At 39.6% G+C, this 19,967-nt stretch overlaps 1 protein-coding gene across 1 annotated transcript; it reads left to right on the top strand.

Moving 5' to 3' along the window:
- The first annotated feature begins 1,114 nt into the window (after nt 1-1,114).
- On the top strand, nt 1,115-3,361 carry LOC149233570 (putative pectate lyase 18). The gene is made up of 4 exons (XM_089376766.1): nt 1,115-1,544; nt 1,642-2,284; nt 2,386-2,489; nt 2,570-3,361. Exons 1-4 carry the CDS (start codon nt 1,357-1,359, stop codon nt 2,928-2,930), a joined length of 1,296 nt encoding a protein of 431 aa, XP_089232892.1. The 5' UTR covers nt 1,115-1,356; the 3' UTR covers nt 2,931-3,361.
- Nucleotides 3,362-19,967: the final 16,606 nt, after the last annotated feature.

Genomic DNA, 19,967 nt, shown 5'->3' with positions numbered 1-19,967 from the left:
CTCAAAAACTAAAATCCAATTTTAACCAAAATAATATCAATAAATAAACTAATATTATATTAATGATCACAAAAACTTTAATATAAACTAATATTATATTAATGATCACAAAAACTTTAATAGGAAATTATAAATTTACAAATAACATTTAACTTTAATCACATACCAAAAAAATATTAATAGCAATTATAATTTAACTTCATACTCAAAATATATATCATATCCATGTCACTTGTTATTCGAAAACCATAAAAATTTTAAAATTTCGTTATCTCTTAGAAATCTCTTTCGCTTTAGTGTATCTCCTTTAACTCTATGTCAAAATGTATTGCAATTTGTTTAAAAAGTGGTATATTAAATTCTTAGTTAACTTTGTGCAACATGAATGGTTCAAAAGCATTCTCACTACACATGTCGAAAATCGTATGAAGCCCTATTTATGAAATAGTAAATCCAACTTGAACAAGCCTAACTATATTGGTTGAGCATGGTGTCAATTCCTATTTATTTAATAATAAATCATCCAACTTGACAAGTCCTTCCAATAGGCTTGATCTGTATAAAGCTAAAGTCTCTATCGCGCTTTGGAGTATCTAGCGTTGCACATGCGCTGATGGGTTAGGGTTATAGTTACACAATTTACCCTAACTAACTCATGATTTGGTAGCCACCAACTACTGTCCGTTACCGTTGAATCGATCAATTCCAACTGCGATCCGCTACCGTTGAATTAATCGATTCCTAACGTTGAAGTTGGGTGTTTGCTAAAATATAATAATCATCGCCAGGATTGAAACAATAAGTGGTTACGCCTACCTGTTACCTGCTGGGCATGGACAGATACAGTCAATTACTATACAGTTGCTATGCAGTAGTTCGTGGAGGGGATAAAAGCCCAGATCATGAACGAACAAATACCATCAGGGAGTTGTCCCTTATAAATCAATAGGTTGAAGAAGTTGCAATGGTGATGTGACAATTTGCCAAACTCCATAATGCATTCTGATTCTTTCCTCCACTGAATGCGCGATGAAGGACAGAGTAGATTGAGACGGGAAGACAATACCTCAATCAATGCCCAAATCTGTTCGCTCTATAAGTAAGGCAGGATTGCCATCCCAATGCTGCATGAGGGAGAGAGCGCAGAGGCAATTAGCACTTTGTGTTTGCCACGCATTCATAACTGCTCTATTCTTCATGCGGTAGCTACTTGGAATGCTGACTTTTCACTTTTCATATTTTCTATTGCGTTTGATGTCATGAGAGGCTTTGGAATTGCAGCTCTTCCGTTCGATTTTCAATTGTCCTTGTGAAGATCGGGTGGGGATTTGTGAGTAGTGAGTATTGGGTACTCAGATGCAGACTCAGGGTATTTTGAGTTGCATGCTCTTGATCGGAATCCTCTGCATCCACTGCGGGATGACAGCAAAGTCATTTGGATCCGTGGTTGCACAGAATTTGGGAGAAGCAGAGCTCGCCAATTCCAATGCCAATACAAGCACCCTGGAAAAGGACGCAGACAGTGTAGTGCAGATGGTTCAAAGGTAAATTCGACGCTCAATTATATTGAATGCATTTAGTTAATAAAGGTTTTACGTTTAAGGTTGGAGAGTGAATTTTGAATTGTTTCTGCTATTACAGAAGCATTGACAACAGCACGAGGAGGCGAGAACTGGGCTATCTGTCCTGTGGAACTGGTAACCCCATTGATGATTGCTGGCGCTGCGATCGTAATTGGGAGTTCAACAGAAAACGCCTGGCAGACTGTGCCATTGGATTCGGCAGGGATGCCCTTGGTGGAAAGAATGGGAGGTTTTATATGGTCACGGATCCCAACGATTATGATGCTGTGAATCCTCGTCCGGGCACTCTGCGTCACGCCGTGATTCAAACAGAGCCCCTGTGGATTATTTTCCAGAGAGACATGGTCATCCAGCTCAAGGAGGAGCTGATCATGAACAGTTACAAGACAATCGACGGAAGGGGGGTGAATGTTCACATTGCAAACGGGCCCTGTATTACTGTTCAGTATGTGACGAACATCATCATCCATGGTATTCATGTTCACGATTGTAAGCCCGCGGGAAATGCTATGGTGAGGGACTCTCCCACACATTATGGGTGGAGAACTATCTGCGATGGAGATGGGATCTCTATATTTGGAGGAAGCTACATTTGGGTGGACCATGTCTCCTTGTCCAACTGCGCAGATGGTCTCATTGACGCCATCATGGGATCCACTGCGATTACCATCTCAAACAGCTATTTCACTCACCATGACAAGGTACTCACATCAAAGATATTTTCTGTACATTGCTCTATTTTTGTGCGAAATCTTGTGGAACAATGATAACAGTTGCTCTGTATTTGTGTTGAGCATTGCAGGTAATGTTGTTAGGCCATCGTGATAGCTACACTCCTGACGTCAAGATGCAGGTGACGATTGCATACAACCATTTTGGAGAAGGTCTGGTGCAGAGAATGCCAAGGTAAATAAATCCTCCATTTTTTCCATTATTCCATGCTGAAGCCCGTTTACCAAGAAATGAATATCTATGAATGAAAGCAGGTGCAGGCATGGATATTTTCATGTGGTGAACAATGATTACACTCACTGGGAAATGTATGCGATTGGTGGGAGTGCAAACCCCACGATCAACAGTCAAGGCAATAGATTCTTGGCACCTGCAAATCCTTCCGCGAAAGAAGTAACAAAGCGGATAGACGAGGACGTGGATGAATGGAAGCAATGGAACTGGAAATCGGAAGGAGATATGATGCTGAACGGTGCATATTTTGTTCCATCGGGAGCAGGGGCGGCCTCAGCGTATGCAAAAGCATCGAGTCTGGGAGCCCGGCCTTCTACCCTCGTGGGACCGCTCACTCAGAATGCAGGCGTACTTTCCTGCAGGAGAGGAAGTCGCTGCTAACCTCAACTTCTAACTCGCTTACCCAACCACCAAGTTCGAGTTGAATAGACTGATCGCTATAATGGTAATGAAGTTTTGTATTTTGGCCTGTTCAAAGTTTCTGATGTAGATAAATGAGATGGGAATTCTGTATCCGTATTGTTTGGAGAACAGCATCTGGATTGATGGTTAGCATATTTCGTTTTCCAGAGATATACCATCAATAAATTCCAATTCAGGTTTTCTATTCCGTAACGGAGTTGTTATATAACCCCAACATAAGGCGCAGAGATGTTGTGATCGCCGCTACTTTTAAGTTTTATGATTATGGTGCGTAGCATCTGATCCGATGTTCTGTATCGATTCTCTGCTTAACTAAATTTCGCTGCCCTGCTTTGTGTAGGTGTGCTGTGATTAAGATAAATTTTCATAGTTGTGTAATTTATGTTTAAGCTTTTTGTGATCTAGTTTGAGTGGTTGGAGATACTTGCGCTCATTCTAAATTAATTTCAGTAGAAGGTGATATTGACCGCTTGCGATAACTAGGCTTAACAAATACACTTTTCTATACTCTTTCTATTATAATAATATATATATATATATATATAATATATATATATATATAAATATAAAATAACATTTTCTTAAAAAAAGCTACTAAGGCAATCAAAGTGTAAAAGGGCTCTTGTGCATCCAAAGTGCAGAAGAACTCTATAACTCTATTTTTTTATGTCCTTATACTAATATTATAACGTTCTTTCTACCAAGGCAACCAACGTGAACCAAAGTGCACAAGAGCTCTATTTTTATTTCCCTATACAAATATTTATTATAAAGCTCTTTGTACCATGGAAACCAAGGTATGGACGAGATCTATTTTTATGTTCCACAAAAATAATGTATTATATAAAAATAAATAAAAAATAAATGTTTACATTGTGATGGATATTTTGAATCATCATATAGTTTTTGTAATAAAGATTGTTGGTATCTAATATTAATATGATGTAGGAAAATTGATGTTTTTGGTTATATTTATTTTCACCAATCTGCAGTTATAAGAATAATAAATAATGATATTTTTTCTCTTATTCATAAAATTAATAATTCATAATTTTGTGCTAATTCAATGATCCAAAGTTAAGTGGATTGGATTGGATTGATATTCTTTGGATTGGTATTCTTGAAATCAAATAATGAGATCACACTTCACATAGAATTCTTAGATTCACAATTATGCATGAACTCTCATTCATTAAACTAGCTTTGTACATACATATGGTGAGAGATTCATTTTCTCTATTCACTCTTGATGGCCGGATTTCACATTCATTTGGCCATTAGTTTTTCTATAATAACATATACAAACAAAAACTTGCCTATCCATGGCCTTTCTAAATCCTAAAAACACCCCATTAGTTTCTAATATTTTTAAACTTTTTCTAACAACTTGCTAATTGCTACCAAGATTTTTTCCCTGCTACAGCCTCTCATGATTTATTTCCTAAAATTTGCATCCCTTAAAAGGCATATTTTCTTCTTCAAAATGTTATCTACTAAATCTTATCCCTATCTATAGTTTGTTAAGAAATAAATAAATTAAAATTATTTACAATAAGCAAATAAAATTCATTTTCCATGTTAAGACCCGGTTTGGAGCTTTGTCTCCAAAAAGCTTGATGACTTGGAAGCTCTAATGTTCTTGCATCAAGACTCAAATGATAGAAAAATTTTATGGTCTTCTAACCATGAGTTGTTGTTGCTGACGTCCTCCTCAATCCCGTACATAGTTTTGTTACTAATCATCAACTTTGTCATGTTGTTATACTATTGCTGCTACATTTTGAATTCCATTATAATTTTTCTTTTGCCTCTCTTGTGGCAAACCAATTTTTTTCACCACGTTGTTGCTCAGTATTTCAAGCGAAAATTTTCCATCCACGAAAACGAACAAAATATAAAACAATCCAAGCATAATTTCAACCTCATTCCATGATTGTAAAGTTGTTTTTTCAACTCTTTGTCTCACTTTAATCTATTCATCGAGCTCTGTCTTCATTCTGCTAGAAAACACTTCCTCCTTTGACTTTGTTGCATCCTCATTCTTTTTTTCTTAAGCAAGAGACGATCCTTCTATTAACTTAGGTAAAAAAAAATATTTTACACATGTTACAACATATGCTCAGAGGCACAAAATCCCATAAAGGGGAGTAAAAAGACCCTAAGTACCCAGGAAAAATCCTCCAAAAATCAGACAGAGACAAGGCCTGGACAGCCCTGAAACCAAGAGTGGGCAAGTGGAACCGAAGTTTGCTCCCCAAAACCGATCAAAAATCTGTCTTCTAACAATCTGATGGTCAAGATTCAACCCGCACAGGGGCGAAGTCCCCAAAAACCCTAAAGTTTCCCGATCAACGCTGATAGTTGTTCTTCTCCTTCTAATCCAATGGTTGTAGCCCATAACGCACAGCTTAATAACCCTGTTGAATACCGCGCGATGAAGGCGGTTTGCTTTGTCGGTCCTCCGCCACGTGTTGCTTCTTGAGTCGAATCATTGACTTTTCCTTAATATCGTCTTTGGTTTGGAAGGTGCCCGATGAAGGTAGTAAACCATTAGTGGTTTATCCTTTCGGCCCCACCAACATGCACACCAAAAGGTGGCCATTGATCTTCCCTCTCCAGATCTGACGGCCCCAGACCATATCAGACCACACAACTGCTCACGAAAAACCCTAAAGTTGCACGATCAACGCTGACTGTTGATCTTTTCCTTCTGATCCAATGGCTAGAGTCCATATCGCGTGGCTTAAAAAGCCCGCTGAATACTGCGCGATGAAGGCGGTATGCTTTTTCGGTCCTCCACCACGTGTTGCTTCCTGAGTGGAATCGTTGGCTTTTCATTAAAACCATCTTTGGTTTGGAAGGCGCCCGATGAAGGTGGTAAACCATTAGTGGTTTTATCCTTTCGACCCCACCAACTTGCACACCAAAAGGTGGCCATTGATCTTCCCTCTCCAGATCTAACGGCCATAGACCAACTCGGACCACACAACTGCTCACGAAATACCCAGCGATGAAGATAGTAATCATTGTCCATCCACCTCCACGCATCACCTGCTGAATGGCATCACTTGTTTTACGGGAAAACTTCTCCGGGTCAGAGGTTGCCCGAAGCAGGTGGTATGTCTCGGGCAGTTTTTGACCCCAATAATCTCTTCCTTTGACGCCTTCGTCTTCCATGGAATCATTCCTCCTGTGAACAAATATCTTCTATCTTGATTACTGCCTCTATTTCTAGAAGCTCCCTTAAAAACTGCCAGTACATCTCCGCTGATAGGCCTTCTGAAGTGAACTTATCCATCGTTTTCATGAAGTAAAATTCTTTCTCTTGATTTTTCCTGATACTGCTGTCTATCGCTGAGGGCTCGGGATGAGCATCCCTCCTTCAACCTATCATCCGTTACCTCCTCCCACCAGCAGCACAAGTCGATATGCTTGTTTCGTACACCCTCATTGGCCAGCCAGTCCACAACTTTGTTGGCTTCCCTGCGGACATGCACCAACCTAAGAGTTCTCAGCATTCTTAGGTGTGCTTGGATTCTTTGGTAGACTTGTAGAAGCTGCCAGTGTCCTGAGATTTTCTCTGGTGCAGCACCAGCATTTATCCTCTTCACTGAGTTAATGACTAATTTCGAGTCAGCCTCAATGATGACATTGTGAATGTTGTACTTGAGCAGTATTTCCAGGCATAATTCTGTCGCCATGAGCTCAGCCATATTATTGGTTGCTTTTCCTAGATAACTGTGGAAGATGACTTGTATGTTTCCTTCCTCATCCCTCATGACCCCTCCATATCCTGCTTCTCTAGGATTCCCTTTTGAGGCCCCATCTATGTTAAATTTTAAAAAGCCATGTGAAGGGGGTTGCCATGAAGCCTTTTCTGCTGTGGTATTCTTGTTGATCTACATAGAACCCTGAGGGGGATGAACCTTGAGCTCTAACTTCTCCAGTATTCTGGCCTCTCTTTGTCCAATGGGTTTTCCAGTAGCTATACCTCCCAGGATATGAACAGTCTCTTTGAGTTGTTTAAGGATTAGCTTAAGGATGCTGCTCACCGGACTTGCTTTATCCTTGAAAATCCTGTTGTTGCACTCCTTCCAAACATTCCAGATTATGAATCCTAGGGTCAGCATCTAGGTGGAGTTAATGATCTCATTATTCGAAAAAAAATTCCGCCATTTTTCCAAGTAGCAATGATGTCATTTACATTTTTTTCTGTCTACTCGAAGACTTCTCCAACCCAATTCCAAAGAATTGAAGTGAAAGTGCATCTATTCAGGAGATGATTTGTAGTTTCTTCCTGTTGTCTGCATAAGTGACATCTTGAGGGGCCAACAAAGCCTCTTTTTCTTAGGTTATCCCATGTCAAAATCTTGCCTTGTTGAACCAGCCACTTGAACAGTTTGACTTTCATCCAATGAGGATTATCCCAGAGTTCTTTCCACGTCTTATCAGTGTTTGGAAGGTTGAGCCCTGAATCTATCCTTTTGGCCTCCTTAAGGTTGAAGAGACCTGCCTTGTTCTTTCCCCATCTTAGTTGATCGTCCAAGGTTGAGTTTAAGATTTGTCTCTTGTCTAAAAGACCTTTAAGGGCTATAGCTTGGGTATGCAACATGCCCATACCACTGTAATCTAGAAATTTCCATGTTCTCCATTTCCCACTGTTCCTTGATTGATCCCAATAGTCACTTACCCACCTTAATCCCTTGTTGATGGTATCAGTGTGAATGTCTGCTAATTCTTCACTTCGGAGATTGTCATCTTGCTGCCAATTATCCTCCCAGAACTAGGCCAGATTTCCATTTCTGATCTCCCAGAAACTGTGATTTTGTACTAGGACCCTATTCTCCCATGCCCTATTCCATATTGGAGAACCTTTTACTTGTCCTGTCATTCTGATGAGGTTCTTCTCTTGCCAGTCTCTTGCATATTTTTGCTTCCAAAGTTTTGCCTAGGGGGCTTGTATTTCCTTTAGCCATCTCTACCAGATTTTGGCACCAAGAACTCTGTTAAGAATTCCTGGGTCATGAAGACCCAAGCCACAATGGGACTTAGGTTTGGATACCCTGTCCCATGCCACAAGGGCCCATTTCTTCTTTTCTTCACCTTTCCCCCAGAGAAAGTCTCTCTGAATTTTTCTTATGTTAGTAATTACACTAGTTGGTGCTGGAATGGCTGATAACATATAGATAGGGATGCTTTGGATGACAGCCTTAGTTAGAATCAGTCTCCCTGCTAGATTTAGTTCTCTATTTGTCCATTTTCTAATCTTATATTTTAGCTTATTAAGAACAGGTTCCCAGATATCCTTGTGTAGCGGTTTATCAATGAGGGGAACTCCCAGGTACTTCGCAGGAAGTGACTCCCTTTGAAAGCCCAAAATTCTGGAAAGATTTCTTTGTATTGAAATATCTGTATTGAAAAAGAAAATCTTTGATTTAGTAAGACTTACCTCTGTGCCTACTGCCCTAGCAAACTCACTCAGAATCTGCTTGAATGCTTTGGCTTCCTTGACAGTGGGTGTGCCTTGAAGCATAGTATCATCCACAAATTGCTAATGTGTCACCGTGTCCCCACCTTGAGTGAGTCTCAGACCCTGAATTCTCCCTTCCTCCTTAGCAACTCTGATTGCTCTCCCTAACCCTTCCATCATTAGAATGAAAAGGAAAGGAGAAAGAGGATCGCCTTGCCTGAGACCTCTAGAAGGCTTGAAGGTTTTGGAGGGAGAGCCATTGAGAATAATTGAACAGCTGGCGGTGGTAACTAGCGCCATAACCCATTTAATCCAATTGTAATCAAATCCATAGGCTTTTAATATTGCTCTTATGTACGACCAACTAAGTTTGTCATAGGCCTTTGCTATGTCTAGCTGAATTATCATTCCTGCCTGTTTATTGGTAATGAGTGAATGAACCATTTCATGTGCTTGAATTATGTTATCTAGAATTTGTCTTCCTTCCACATAGCCCATTTGCTCCTCTGATACTAGGGTTGGGAGAAGTGGTTTGAGACGGTTGGCAAGTACTTTGGATATTATTTTGTATACCACATTGCATAATGCTATAGGTCTAAATCTGTCTGGAGAGGTGGCCCTTTCCTGTTTGGGGATTAAAGCTATGAAAGATTCATTGGGCGCCTTTAGGATTGTCTTAGAACATTGAGAGTCTTCCACTACCTCCAAGATGTCCTGCTTTACTATCCTCCAACAAGCTTTGAAAAAGTCCACATTGAAGCCATCCGGGCTTGGTGCTTTCCCATTGTGCATCTCTTTAACGACTTCCTCAATTTCTTCCTCTATTACTGGTCTGTTGAGATTATAATTATCTTCTCTAGTAACCAATTTAGGAATGTACTGAGTAAATTTTTTCGTAAACTGGTATCTGTCTTCCAAGGTTTCCTCAACAATTTTTTGAAAATGCTGGACTAGAACCTTCTCCATCTCTTCATGAGTGTTTCTTTCTATTCCATGTTGATATGTAAGTTTCACAATTCTATTGTTGTTTCTGTGAGCTATGGTGGATCTGTGAAAGAATTTGGTGTTTCTCTCCCCTTCTTTAATCCATTGTACTCTGGATTTCTGTCTCCAGAATATTTCCTCTTGAAGACATCTATTGTCCCATTCCTGCTGGAGTGACTCTGCCATCTCTTTCCTTTCATCTGTATAGCCTTCTGTGATAAGAATATGGTTTATTTCCTTTAGTTTCTTTTCCACATCTCCTTTAGCTTTGAAGATATTACCAAATTCCTTTTTATTCCACTCTTTGAGTCTGCCTTTAATGTGTTTGAGCCTGCAGTGTAGAAGGAACATCTTTGTACCTTGAAGGTGTAGCTCTTCCTTCCACCATTTTTCGATGTTTGTGAGGAAATCTGAGTGTGTGAGCCAAGCGTTCTCAAACCTGAAGGGGGAGTTCCTTGGTTTACCAAAAAGAGAAGCTTCCAATTGGATAGGCCAGTGATCTGAACCTCCAAAAGGTAGGATGAGCGCAGTAATGCTGCTTCCCATGAGAAGAAGTTCCTCTGAAACAATAAATCTGTCCAATTTTGAGGCTACTTGGGTAGGGCCCCCTCTTTTGTTATTCCAAGTGAAGATTTGTTATGAAACCAGCTCAAGAAAAAGATAGAAAAGATAGATCAACGCCTTAAAATTCAGCCTCTTCGAGGGGGCAACCTCCTTTACATTACATAAATGAACAATTCTTGGATGATTCAAATGACAAAACCTCCTTTCTATATATAGGAGTCTAAGGAGTCACAATATAACCCAGCCGACCTAACAATAATAATATAAAGCCACAAAAATAACAATAGAGGGATTCTATGGGGCACAGTAATAACAATATGGGGACAAATGGGGCACAACAATATTAATAAGGGGTACAACTACAATAGTAATGGGGTAATCACTAGTATTATAGGGACCCAACATGCCCCTCTCCTTCAAAAAAGTGTTGTCCTCAACGCTTGAGTAGTTCTGGATGCTTCTGTATAAAATTCTTATCCTCCCATGTGGAATCTTCAGCGGATAAGTTCTTCCAATTGATAAGTGTTGGCATTATGATACATATGTTGTGCTTGATGGCAACCCACTCATCTCAGATAATAAATTATAGTGTAGAGAAAAGTTCACGCACTTTTATGCAGAGAAAAGTTTATTTCATGTAGAGAAAAGTTCACGCACTTTTATGCAGAGAAAAGTTTATTTCATGTAGAGAAAAAGTTCACGCAATTTCATGTTGGAGAACTTACCTTTGGTCCATGGTAGTTAGTCCTTGGTATTTGAACCTATGAGGAAAAGCGCGTATATGTTGGAGAACTTACCTTTGGTCCATGGTAGTTAGTCCTTGGTATTTGAACCTATGAGGAAAAGCGTGTATATGTTGGAGAACTTACCTTTGGTCCATGGTAGTTAGTCCTTGGTATTTGAACCTATGAGGAAAAGTGCGTATATGTTGGAGAACTTACCTTTGGTCCATGGTAGTTAGTCCTTGGTATTTGAACCTATGGTTTTGGACCATGGTACCTCGTCAAAAGTGTTGATCTCACGCACTTTCATGGTTGGTTCATGGTATTAGTCCAACAGTTTTTTTGATCCTATGGTCTTGGCCCGTGGTATTGTGAAAGGCCTAAGACTATAAAAGAGGAAGGAGATCATTTGGCAAAGCATCTTCTGAATTATCGAATATCTGATAAAGTGCTAGATCTGGAATATTGTGATTGGGTTTTGGTGCAGATCTGGATCTGAATGAAGAAGGAACCTGAGCGTAAGGAGAAGGATAAGTTCTATTGATGGGTCAAAATCTTAAGGCTGGAATAGTGGTATCTCCATATGATTTTGATCTGTGATATGTGGCATATGCTTGATCTATAAATCTAATAATCTGGGTCTGAATTATTGATGCATGTTTTATTTTACACATGTTATGATCTGGGTATGTCTGATGTAACAACTGCAAAGTTATAAGGAAATATTTGTAGATCTGTATGCGGGTTGGCTTTGGTGAAATTAGAGATTGATGATGCAAGTGTAGTTGATGGGTTTTTGATGTTCTTGGATCCAGGTTGAAAATTTATGAAAAGTGGTCCTTGAAAGAAAAGAAGTAGGGGGTTGTAGCTCCCTTCCAGGAGAGACTGGAAAATGAAAGAGAGAGTTGTAGCTCTCTGCAGGTTGTAGCCTGCGTACTGGTAAAGGACTGCACCAGTACAAAATCATTGTAAAAGGAGTTTCTTATTAAAAGAAGATAGAGACATATTGCAGCAGGTGGTTTTCTCCCACATTGGGTTTCCACCTTATATCATGGTGTTCATGTGTGTGGCTTATGTGTGATGATCTGTTCTATTTTACTGCACCTGTTTACTGTTAATATGTTTGATAATGTTCTAATGCACTCAATAAGGATCAACTAACTGAATCATAAGAAGTTGTGGAAGTAGCATATATGAATCTGAATATGGAAATGAAAAAGTTTTATTGATGTGATAATACTGATTCACCCCCCCCTCTCAGTATTATTTCCAACAATTGGTATCAGAGCAGGTCCTTCTGAAGAAGCTTGATCGCTTGAAGGAAGATCTAACATCATGAGCAACTACGAGAGGGAAGCATCAATCAGGCCACCAATTTTCGATGGGACAAACTTCAATTATTGGAAGGTAAGAGTTACTACCTATCTTCAATCTCTTGGTACAAAAGTTTGGGATATCATAGATACAGGCTACACTTTTCCTTCAGCTACTCCTACAGATACGGCCGAAAAGAAGAAATATGAAACAAATGCTAAAGCAGTCAATACTCTCCTGGGATGCCTATCTCAAACAGAATTCGTGAAGGTTATGCAATATAAATCCGCAAAAGAAATATGGGACAAGATTGTCTTGAGCTACGAAGGAGATGAACAGGTAAAGCGTGCTAAACTTCAAACCCTCAGGATTCAGTATGAGAATCTCAGAATGTATAATGATGAAAGTGTGGCTAACTATTTCCTTCGGGTAGATGAAATTGTTAATTGCATGAAAAACTTGGGTGAAGAAATAAAAGAGGCTGTTGTGGTTGAAAAAGTTCTAAGATCATTGTCCCCCAAGTTTGAATCTAAGGTGTTTACAATAGAAGAAAAGGAAAATCTACAAATTCTTACTATGTCTCAACTACACGGAATTCTAACTACTTATGAAATGAGAAAGGGAGGTCCATCAAACAGAAGAGAAGCTGCTTTCAAGGCTTCAGGCAAAGGAGACTATTATGAAGCAAGTCACGTGCCAGAAGAAGAAGAAGAAGAATCAAATTTTGTCAGAAATCTTCAAAGGGGTACTGGAAGGTTCAGAGGTAAGTTACCTTTTAAATGCTTTGCTTGTGGAAGAGTAGGTCATTATGCTGCGAAATGTCCTCATAAGGGATAAAGGAAAGGAACCTGCTAGATGGAACAAGAAAAAGATTGGAAATAAGAAAAGCTACTACACTCATGAAGATAGTGATGGTCTATCAAATAGTGATGAAGATGAACGAGGTAATGACTATAAACTCTTAATGGCATTTGAAGATGATGATTACATGGATGCTATAGATGTGGATAGCTTTTGTGAAGAAATTTCTAGACTTAAGACATGTATAGAAGAAAAGAATAGGATCATTGATACTCTACAACTTCAAATTGATGAAAAAGAAAAATATCTTGAAAAGTTAGAAGGTGAAATTGTTGGTCTTAGAAAAGAGATTGAGAAAACAAAGGCTATTAATCTTAAGTTTGTCAAAGGATCTGAAACTCTGGATGAGATCATCAATGTACAACGTTCTCCTCTAAACAAGACAGGTCTGGGCTATAATGGAGAAACTTCTCAAGCATCCACCTCAAAGAGTTATCTTGATGTAGCAAGAAGGAATGAGCAAATGCACAATGGAGATCACCAGGTAAAGTAGGGACCAATTACAAACAAAGACTATCAGGCAAATCAGGGGAAATCTGTCTCAAGAATGAACAAAAGCTACAACCAGCCATAGGTAAAATCCTCTCAATTTGTTTCAAGAATGAATGACAATAGAAATTACAATCATTTGGCCGGAAGATTTGATAACCGCAGAAATTTCTTCAATGGACAATGCTTTTATTGCCATAACTTTGGTCACAAAGCAGCTCAATGTGTTGCATATAAAACAATCATGACTAGAGAAGCTCAAAAACAAAGAAGTATGACTGGGATTACAAAAAGGACCTATAACAACTTTTCGGTTCTTGAAAATGAATTTGAATGTTCTATTTGCAATAACTTTGGTCATGAAGATTCTGAATGCAGAAGCAAGTTTCAGCAAACAAAGGAACAAGCCTCAAGCACCAAAACATGGAGAATAAAGGAACCACAAACAGAAAGATGTGGGATAGCATTTTATGCAGAGGGACAGGAAAATCTATGGTACATTGACAGTGGATGTTCGAAGCATATGACAGGTGATAAAGAAAAACTTGAATCATATTCTGCTCTAGAAAAAGGAAAGAAAGTTTCTTTTGGAAATGATACTCCTGCAACTATAAAAGGAAAAGGCACTGCTAAGTTAAAAGAAAAGGTTAAAGCTGGAAATGTTTTGTATGTTGGTGGATTGAAGCATAATCTTCTAAGTGTCAGCCAGATGTGTGATTAAAGAACCGAGGTGATATTCAGATCAAATGGATGTCTTGTTCGTGATCTTGATACAGGTAAAACAGTGATCAAAGGTAAAAGAACTCCAAATAATCTATACATATTTGAAGAAGGACAACAACAATGCTATCTGAGCAAGGATGATGAGCACTGGTTATGGCACCGGAGGTTGGGGCATCTAAGCTTTTCACAAATAAGGAAAGCATGCAAATATCAGGCAGTTCGTGGTCTTCCAGATATCAAAGTTCCAGACAACACCATATGCAAATCATGTCAGTTTGGAAAGCAAACCAGAACTAACTTTCCGGAGAAGGAAGGATCAGCTAGCATGCCTCTTGAGCTAGTACATACAGATACATGTGGTCCATTCCGGAAAAGGACACCTCGAGGAGAAGAATACTTGATATTATTCATTGACGATTTCTCCAGGTTTGTCTGGTTAGGACTTATGAAGCACAAAGATGAAGCATTCGAAAAATTCAAATCCTTTAAAGCCTTGGTTGAAAATGAATCAGGATACAAAATTAAGTGCCTTAGATCTGACAGAGGTGGGGAGTTTACCTCAAATGAATTTTTCGATTTCTGTGAAGAACATGGGATAAGAAGAGAATTCTCTACAGCTAGAACTCCTCAGCAAAATGGAGTGGTGGAAAGAATGAATAGAACTGTCCAACAAATGGCTCGTGCTATGCTTGATGAGTCTGGAACTCCTGCAACTTTCTGGGGTGAAGAAGCACATGCTGCAGTTATTATTCTCAACAAAACAAATGTCCGGGTGAACAGCACTCAAACCCCCCATGAGCTCTGGTATGGTGAGACTCCTTCGGTAAAGCACTTCAAAATCTTTGGGAGCAAATGCTATATTAAAAATACTGATGAGCAACTTGGTAAACTTGAACCTAGAGCAGATGAAGGCATTCTTCTTGGTTATTCTCCACACAGCAAAGCATACAAGTGATACAATAAAAGACTTGGAAGAATTATTGACAGCATTGATGTAGTGGTTGATGAGAAGGGATACATTCCTAGGCAAGTAAATCATGAAGATATCGAAGAAGATGAAGGCCGTCCTCAAAGACAAAATGATGAAGAAGAAGAACCTCAAGAAGAACCTCAAGAAGAACCAAAGGAGCAGATAAGTATAGAAGAGAAGACTCCATCCAGATATGTTCAGAAGAATCATCTAGAATCTCAGATTTTGGGACAGAAAGAAGCAGGTGTACAAACAAGAAGAACAATTGCAGAAGCTTCAAGCTATTTGGCATTACTCTCTTCCACTGAACCACAAAATGTGAAAGAGGCATGCAAAGATGAATGTTGGGTCAAAGCAATGGATGAAGAACTTGAGTAGATCGAAAAGAACAACACTTGGGAGCTGGTTCCTAGACCAAAGGATAAGAATGTTATAGGGACAAAATGGGTCTTCAAAAATAAATTGAATGAAAATGGAGAAGTAATTAGAAACAAGGCCAGACTTGTTTGTAAAGAGTATGCGCAGCAAGAAGGAATAGATTTTGAAGAAACCTTTGCTCCTGTTGCAAGACTTGAGGCCATTCGAATGTTCCTTGCTCTCTCAAGCTTTCAAAACTTCAAAGTATTTCAAATGGACGTGAAATCAGCCTTTCTGAATGGAGACTTGGAAGAAGAAGTATACATTGAGCAGCCAGATGGTTTCATTCTTGGAAATAATCCAAATCTTGTATGCAGATTGAAAAAGGCTCTCTATGGTCTCAAACAAGCTCCAAGGGCTTGGTACTATCATTTGGACAAATATCTTCATCAACAAGGTTTTTCAAAAGGATCAGCAGACAACAATCTTTATATAAAAGTTGAAAATGACAAATTGCTAATACTTGTTGTTTATGTAGATGACATTATCTTTGGCAGCAATGAAGAAGCTATGAGTCAAAGCTTTGCCTTGGTGATGCAGAAAGAATTCGAAATGTCCTTGCTAGGAGAACTGACATATTTTCTTGGTTTGCAAATCCAACAAAAGGAAGGAGGAATCGTTTTGTCTCAAACCAAGTATCTCAAGCAGATTTTGAAGAAATATGGCATGGAAGATGCAAAACCAGTATGTACACCCATGGTCACAGGATGTAGTCTCAGTGCAAATGATGAATCAGCAGCAGTGCATCAACCAACCTATAGATCTATGATTGGAAGTCTACTTTATTTGACAGGTACCCGACCAGACATCATGCATGCAGTGGGAATAGTTGGAAGATTTCAAGCAAATCCGAAGGAAACTCATCTTCAGGCAGTGAAGAGAATCTTTAAATATCTTCAAGGGACTCAAAATTATGGCTTATGGTATCCTAGAGATACAGATCTCACACTTCATGCTTATACAGATGCAGATTGGGCAGGAAGCGTGGATGACAGGAAGAGCACAAGTGGTGGTGCATTCTTTATGGGCTCCAGATTGGTATCTTGGTTCAGTAAGAAACAGAGTTCGATTGCCTTGTCTACAGCTGAAGCAGAATATGTTGCTGCTGCATCTTGCTGCACTCAACTCCTTTGGATGATGCAGACCTTGCAGGATTTTCAAATCACTTGTACACCACCCATATCCATTTTATGTGATAATACAAGTGCAATCAGCATTTCAAAGAACCCAGTCATGCATTCAAAAACCAAGCACATACCAATCAAGTATCACTTTCTCCGGGAACAAGTGCTTGAACAAAAGGTCAAGTTGGAGTATGTTCCTTCTAAGGAACAGGTTAATGATATACTCACCAAACCATTGCCTAGGGAGACCTTTGAATACCTCAGGCAAAAGCTGGGGGTTGTTGATGCATCATCTTGTTGTTGAATCTCTTTTGATTGTTGGTTGTACGCAAGGTTCATCTGAAGTATATGCGTACATGTGCTGGGTTGCGGATTGGTCAAAGATCGAATGGCACAGGTTCAGGGGAGCATATCATGCATTGTTGGCATTATGGAGGAAGTACAGAAGGAGATCATGGATGCTGGTCTGAATATTGTTGCAATACGTCTCTATCTCTTTCATGGTCATGGATTATGGTTCTTCTTTGCAGATCTGGTTTATAGTCAGGGGGAGCATGTTCTTAGGGGGAGCATAACCCTTTGCCCTTGATGCCAAAGGGGGAGAGTGATTGGTTGTTGTTGCCATCAAGTCCAAAGGGGGAGATTGTTGGCATTATGATACATATGTTGTACTTGATGGAAACCCACTCATCTCAGATAATAAATTATAGTGTAGAGAAAAGTTCACGCACTTTTATGCAGAGAAAAGTTTATTTCATGTAGAGAAAAGTTCACGCACTTTTATGCAGAGAAAATTTTATTTCATGTAGAGAAAAAGTTCACGCACTTTCATGTTGGAGAACTTACCTTTGGTCCATGGTAGTTAGTCCTTGGTATTTGAACCTATGAGGAAAAGCGCGTATATGTTGGAGAACTTACCTTTGGTCCATGGTAGTTAGTCCTTGGTATTTGAACCTATGAGGAAAAGCGCGTATATGTTGGAGAACTTACTTTTGGTCCATGGTAGTTAGTCCTTGGTATTTGAACCTATGAGGAAAAGCGCGCATATGTTGGAGAACTTACCTTTGGTCCATGGTAGTTAGTCCTTGGTATTTGAACCTATGGTTTTGGACCATGGTACCTCGTCAAAAGTGTTGATCTCACGCACTTTCATGGTTGGTTCATGGTATTAGTCCGACAGTTTTTTATCCTATGGTTTTGGCCCGTGGTATTGCATCCAAAAGTGTTGATCTCACGCACTTTCATGGTTGGTTCATGGTATTAGTCCAACAGTTTTTTGACCCTATGGTCTTGGCCCGTGGTATTGTGAAAGGCCTAAGACTATAAAAGAGGAAGGAGATCATTTGGCAAAGCATCTTCTGAATTATCGAATATCTGATAAAGTGCTAGATCTGGAATATTGTGATTGGGTTTTGGTGCAGATCTGGATCTGAATGAAGAAGGAACCTGAGCGTAAGGAGAAGGATAAGTTCTATTGATGGGTCAAAATCTTAAGGCTGGAATAGTGGTATCTCCATATGATTTTGATCTGTGATATGTGGCATACGCTTGATCTATAAATCTGATAATCTGGGTCTGAATTATTGATGCATGTTTTATTTTACACATGTTATGATCTGGGTATGTCTGATGTAACAATTGCAAAGTTATAAGGAAATATTTGCAAATCTGTATGCGGGTTGGCTTTGGTGAAATCAGAGATTGATGATGCAAGTGTAGTTGATGGGTTTTTGATGTTCTTGGATCCAGTTTGAAAATTTATGAAAAGTGGTCCTTGAAAGAAAAGAAGTAGGGGGTTGTAGCTCCCTTCCAGGAGAGACTGGAAAACGAAAGGGAGAGTTGTAGCTCTCTGCAGGTTGTAGCCTGCGTACTGGTAAAGGACTGCACCAGTACAAAATCATTGTAAAAGGAGTTTCTTATTAAAAGAAGATAGAGACATATTGCAGCAGGTGGTTTTCTCCCACATTGGGTTTCCACCTTATATCATGGTGTTCATGTGTGTGGCTTATGTGTGATGATCTATTCTATTTTACTGCACCTGTTTACTGTTAATATGGTTGATAATGTTCTAATGCACTCATTAAGGATCAACTAACTGAATCATAAGAAGTTGTGGAAGTAGCATATATGAATCTGAATATGGAAATGAAAAAGTTTTATTGATGTGATAATATTGATTCACCCCCCCCTCTCAGTATTATTTCCAACAATAAGATACTCTGAAATTGATCGATTTCGTAGCTGTCGAGTTCTTGTTTCTGTGACTGCTTCCGGTTCTAATATAATTTTTCCTTCCTCGTCAAGTTCTGGAAATATTGTTTGAACTGGGTGATCCAGGTGGATATTGGTGGCCACCTGCCAAGTCCACCTGGACCCCCACCATTGTCTTTCTCAGCATTTTCAGTTTCCTTAATTGTAGCACAACTTACTATTTTTAGCAGTTTTTTGGGTCCTGAACTTCCGGAGCCGTTTTGAGGCCCTAAACGACGTTTTTTGGGGAATCCGGGGGCAACACGAGTCCATGGAATGGACTGGTGTTGCCCGTTCCAACAATGATAGTGCTCGGATAGATCTTTCTAATGAGCTATTGTACGCGTCAAACGGAGATCATATGCCAAAGTTACGACCCCGGGAAGTTGATGTACCAACTTACCCCCAAACGGGGCCCACAGTTTGGCGTTTCATCTCCTAGGGTTAGGTTTTGGAATGTTAAGGGTTTTTCCATTGTTTCTCAACAATAAATAGGCCTTCGAGCCTCATTGTAACACAGTTCAGAGGCATGTAGCCATCACATCTCTTCTCAGAGATAAGCTACCATTGCCCTAGCTAGTTCATTTCCATTTCTGTTTGTAAGCTTATTTTAGTATTTTCCATTAATGAAACGAAGTATTATTTCTGCTGCATCTTTGTGTATATGGTTATCTCTGTAATTTGTTGCATTCCTGTTTAAATCCGGATCAGTGGTATCAGAGCGGTTTGCTTTTTCTCTATTTTTCTTTGCATGTCCCCAACAAGGTCGGGATATAAGGAGTTAGGGCTTGAACTGGTTGAACCTTTGCAAGACCAACCTTGCAAATCCCGACGGCCTCCCATGGCGGACGAGAAGAAAGACGAGGGGGCAGGAAATCCCATCAAAATCTTGCTCAAAGAAGCGCTCGAGCGACAACGGAACGCGATGATGGACAGCTTTGCGCAGATCCTTCAGCGGCTACCCAGAAGCGGCGCATCAGCTTCCAGCAGCTCCTCTGGAAACGCCACACCCTTTAAGGTACAAGTTAATTTTGAAATCCCCATATTCGAAGGTCAGATAGACGCCGATGCCGTAGATAAATGGTTAAATCTGCTAGAGGGTTATTT

Source organism: Pinus tabuliformis, chromosome J (genome assembly GCF_031772625.1).
Source record: "Pinus tabuliformis cultivar Carrire ecotype Pingquan chromosome J, CPIR1, whole genome shotgun sequence".
Lineage (NCBI taxonomy): Eukaryota > Viridiplantae > Streptophyta > Pinopsida > Pinales > Pinaceae > Pinus > Pinus tabuliformis.
The sequence above is the reverse complement of the archived record's forward strand: the minus strand, read 5'-3'. Positions and strand labels throughout refer to the sequence as shown.